The sequence below is a fragment of the Palaemon carinicauda genome, chromosome 27 (assembly GCF_036898095.1).
Source record: "Palaemon carinicauda isolate YSFRI2023 chromosome 27, ASM3689809v2, whole genome shotgun sequence".
Lineage (NCBI taxonomy): Eukaryota > Metazoa > Arthropoda > Malacostraca > Decapoda > Palaemonidae > Palaemon > Palaemon carinicauda.
This window is the reverse complement of record NC_090751.1, coordinates 77,845,270-77,849,366: the sequence shown is the minus strand read 5'-3', so window position 1 is coordinate 77,849,366 and position 4,097 is coordinate 77,845,270. Positions and strand designations below refer to the sequence as shown.

Sequence of the window (4,097 nt, the reverse complement as noted above, 5' to 3'; positions counted from 1 at the left end):
TATTTCTCTTCCGACGTTCAATAGTCTTCAAAGGGATATTATTGCTATTTCTGACCTTTGCCTGACATGATACATTCAAAGTTTCGGGTTTTTCCCGCACATTTGAAATATCAGTTCATCCCCCCTCATCAGATGTCTTTTTTCCCATCATCCGCTCGTAAGTAAGTCTTGGAATTAAATACAATTCCCTCATGACTTTTTTTTTATTATTAGCTTTATTTGAAGATACTTGATATTAGTCCTGCCGCTAGTTGTAATAATACAGACAGAATAGCTCCACCTCTCCTACTTTGGAGAATTTTCTTTTTCTTATGTATTGGGGTTTTCCTCAGTGCAATTTTCCGCACTTCCTCCCTGTATCTCTTTAATCTCCTGATATTATTCACGTCCTGTGTCAGATTCTTCTTCAAGACATTCTGAAATATTTCGGAAATTGTATTAATATATTTTCCCCCAAGTACAGCTATTATTTTACACGTATGTTTGGTGGGTAAATGGGATAGAAAAATAAGGAATTCCTTATTCTTTTCTATTAGACCCCTCCTTTTACAGCTGGTCATACTTGAATTATATGGCTTTCATCAAGCCATGAATTAAAGTGGTCTGGGTATCCACTCCACTTAACTAAATACTTCCTTTTGCCACCAACCGTTTTTCTCCTCAACACTATTATATCATACAGTTCAGGTAGAGTCGTTGGGATTAATTCTTCTTTATAAAACACACCTTGAATTTCTTCTCCACTTAAATCCTCCAAATAATAGACAGTCGGTTGCTGACTTTTGTCAATCCTTCTTATCCTGAAGATCTCATAAGTATTCTGCACTGTAAAACTATTTCTGAAGGGAGCATTCCTTTTCTCATCGGCAATACGTACAGTCCTTCCAACACTGAGAGTGAAACTGAATGTCTTTTTAGTCTCGTCATTCTTAATATACATCCTCGCAAATTGCCTTTCCACATCTTCTCTTGCGGTTAGTACATGAATCTGATTGGGGGTCTGATTAGCCCCTAACCCGCGATGAGGTGAATCATTATAACTGGTAACAATGTCCTTTAACACATTTATATAAATGAGTGTATTATTATGAGTTAAGTGTTTGTAAATTTTACTCTTCAATGTTCTAATTACCCGCTCAGCAATTGAAGACTTTATCTCTCTTGAATATACACTATACAATTTTATCTTTTTTCCATCAAGATATTGACGGACATATCTATTATAGAATTCCCCTCCCTCATCAGAGTTCAGACGTGACACTCCCTTAAAATCGTCATTGTCGAGGACAGTTTTGAGTGCCTGCATCACACTAGTGCCATTTTTCTTCTTTATGGGTACTACTTGAAGATAGCGGGAAAATATAACAATAACAATTAAAAGATATTTATAACCACGGTTGTATCTCGCAAGTCTCGACATGTCAGCGAGATCACAACCAGCTAATTTATAACTCTAGGATTGGGTGATAGTACTTTCCTCGTTGTGGACTTCTTCTGCGTGATGTTATGCAAGGTATATGATGACTGGCTTTCTAGAAAATCTCTAACAATACTCCTAGTAATGTTTTCATCCACCTTTCTCGCATTTTTTAAACAATGTCTCTACACCACCGTAGCTATTCGGTGACTTTTCAGTTTCGTAAAGTCTTTTTAAAATCGAGTTATGCCTTCTGCTCACCATTGAAAAATGACTTGATACTCAGTCTCCCCTACTATGTTAGTACGAAGTTGCAATTCTTCTGGAGTACTCGGTCCCAGATCAACTAATAAATAACCATACTTATTATGAGATAAAGCCCTTTTATATATTTCAGTAAAGTCAGGACCCTTCCTCTTGCCATACAACTGACGTCCGAGTATTTCGATCTGACCAATATCCCTATTCCTCATTAATATATAATGAGAACAATTCAGACTTATACTTCTGCTAAATTTACCCGAGTGGAGATCTATGAATGTCTCCTCGTGACGATGAATGTTATTTTTCTCGTCAGCATCATAAGGTTTCGCATACGAAATTCTATCAAAACCTCGGCAATATATATATTTATGCAGGTAATGCAAAATAATATAATGCCACCAGCTATAAAAATCTTCAATTCCCCCGATTTAATCAATAATAATAATAATGAGTATTGTAATAAACAATAATTTCAAAATATAACGATAACTTTAATAATTCCCATAATAACTATTTAAGATTGAATGATAGCTCCCTTATGCAATATTGATAAGTGAAAGGGGGAGTTGAAATCCTACATCCATCATTGGAATTTCGTATTCAGTCTTTAAGTTATAAATGAGATATCAACATTGTAAACAAAATGTTAATACCGTGTCTGGCCTTTTATAATATTCATTAAAAGGGTGAAGTTTAGCCATATCATCTTGAAAAAGGGGTGATGTTTAGCCATTTAATCTTAATTAATAGGGTGAAGTTTAACCAATGCATATACATATACACACACATATATTATCTTGATGTCTGGATTCACTCTCATATCTCAGGATCCGAGACCCAAGGTGGAACCACCCAGAGACAATAGCTTCTGGGCATCCAGGGGATCGAACCATTTTTTCACTCACTTAATGAGTTAGGTTAGCTTAGCTTAGGTTAGGTTAAGTTTAAGATTGAATGTTTAGGTTAGGCTAGGTTAGGTAAGGTTAGGTTAGGTTCGGTTAGGTTAGGTTAGGTTGGGTTAGGTTAGGTTAGGTTAGAGAGAGAGAGAGAGAGAGAGAGAGAGAGAGAGAGAGAGAGAGAGAGAGAGAGAGAGAGAGATACGGTAAGGGTAGTCAATGAGATTAAGAGAAGGGGGGTGGAGTTAAATTAGAGATAGCCAGTGAGGTTAAGGGAGGGGCTGGAGTTAGGTTAGGGGGGACACCCTTGTGGTTGGATCAGAAATGAGCCTTGAACTGATATGGATGGATCCGAAACTGGTCATTTCCCCTACTTATATATATATATATATATATATATATATATATATATATATATATATATATATATATATATATATATATATATATATATATATATTTATATATATATATATATATATATATATATATATATATATATATATATATATTTATATATATATATATATTCATATATATACATATATATATATATATATATATATATATACATATATATATATATATATATATATATATATATATATATATATATATATATGTATATATATATATAGATATATATATATATATATATATATATATATATATATATACACATATATATATATATTCATGTATATATATATATATATATATATATATATATATTCATATATATATATATATATATATATATATATATATATATATATATATATATATATATATATTTATATATATATGCATGTATATATAAAAAATATATATATATATGTATATAGATATATATATGTGTATATATATATATATATATATATATATATATATATATATATATATATATATATATATATATATATTATTTATATATATTATTATATATATAAACATATGCATATATATATAATTATATATATACATATATATATATATATATATATATATATATATATATATATATATATATATATATATATATATATCAGTGTGTGTGTGGTTGTGTTTGTTAATTTGTTTCTGTAATTACGTGAAATCTGTTGTTATCCATAATTCACTAGTAAACTTGCATACAAACGAATACATGACTTTATTATTATTATTATTATTATTATTATTATTATTATTATTATTATTATTATTATTATTATTATTATTATGATTATTATTATTATTATTATTATTAGCTAAGCTACAACTCTAGTTGGAAAAGTTTGATGGTATAAGCCCAGGGGCTCCAGCAGGGAAAATAGCCCAGTAATTAAAGGAAACAAGGAAAAATAAGATATTCTAAAACCAGTAACAACATTAAAATAAATATCTCCTATATAAACTATAAAAACTTTAATAAAACAAGAGGAAGAGAAATAAGATAGAATAGTGTTGCCGAGTGTATCCTCAAGCAAGAAAACTCTAACCCAAGGCAGTGGAAGACCATGGTACGGAGGCTATGGCACTAC

At 30.3% G+C, this 4,097-nt stretch overlaps 1 protein-coding gene across 1 annotated transcript in view; it reads left to right on the top strand.

Annotated features, from left to right (window-relative positions):
* Window positions 1-1,021: 1,021 nt before the first annotated feature.
* LOC137620975 (uncharacterized) overlaps window positions 1,022-4,097 on the top strand; it is a 15,887-nt gene continuing 12,811 nt past the window's right edge. The window contains exon 1 of the mRNA XM_068351417.1: window positions 1,022-1,026. Within this exon, the coding sequence (XP_068207518.1) occupies window positions 1,022-1,026 (5 nt within the window). The remainder of the gene's footprint in view (window positions 1,027-4,097) is intronic.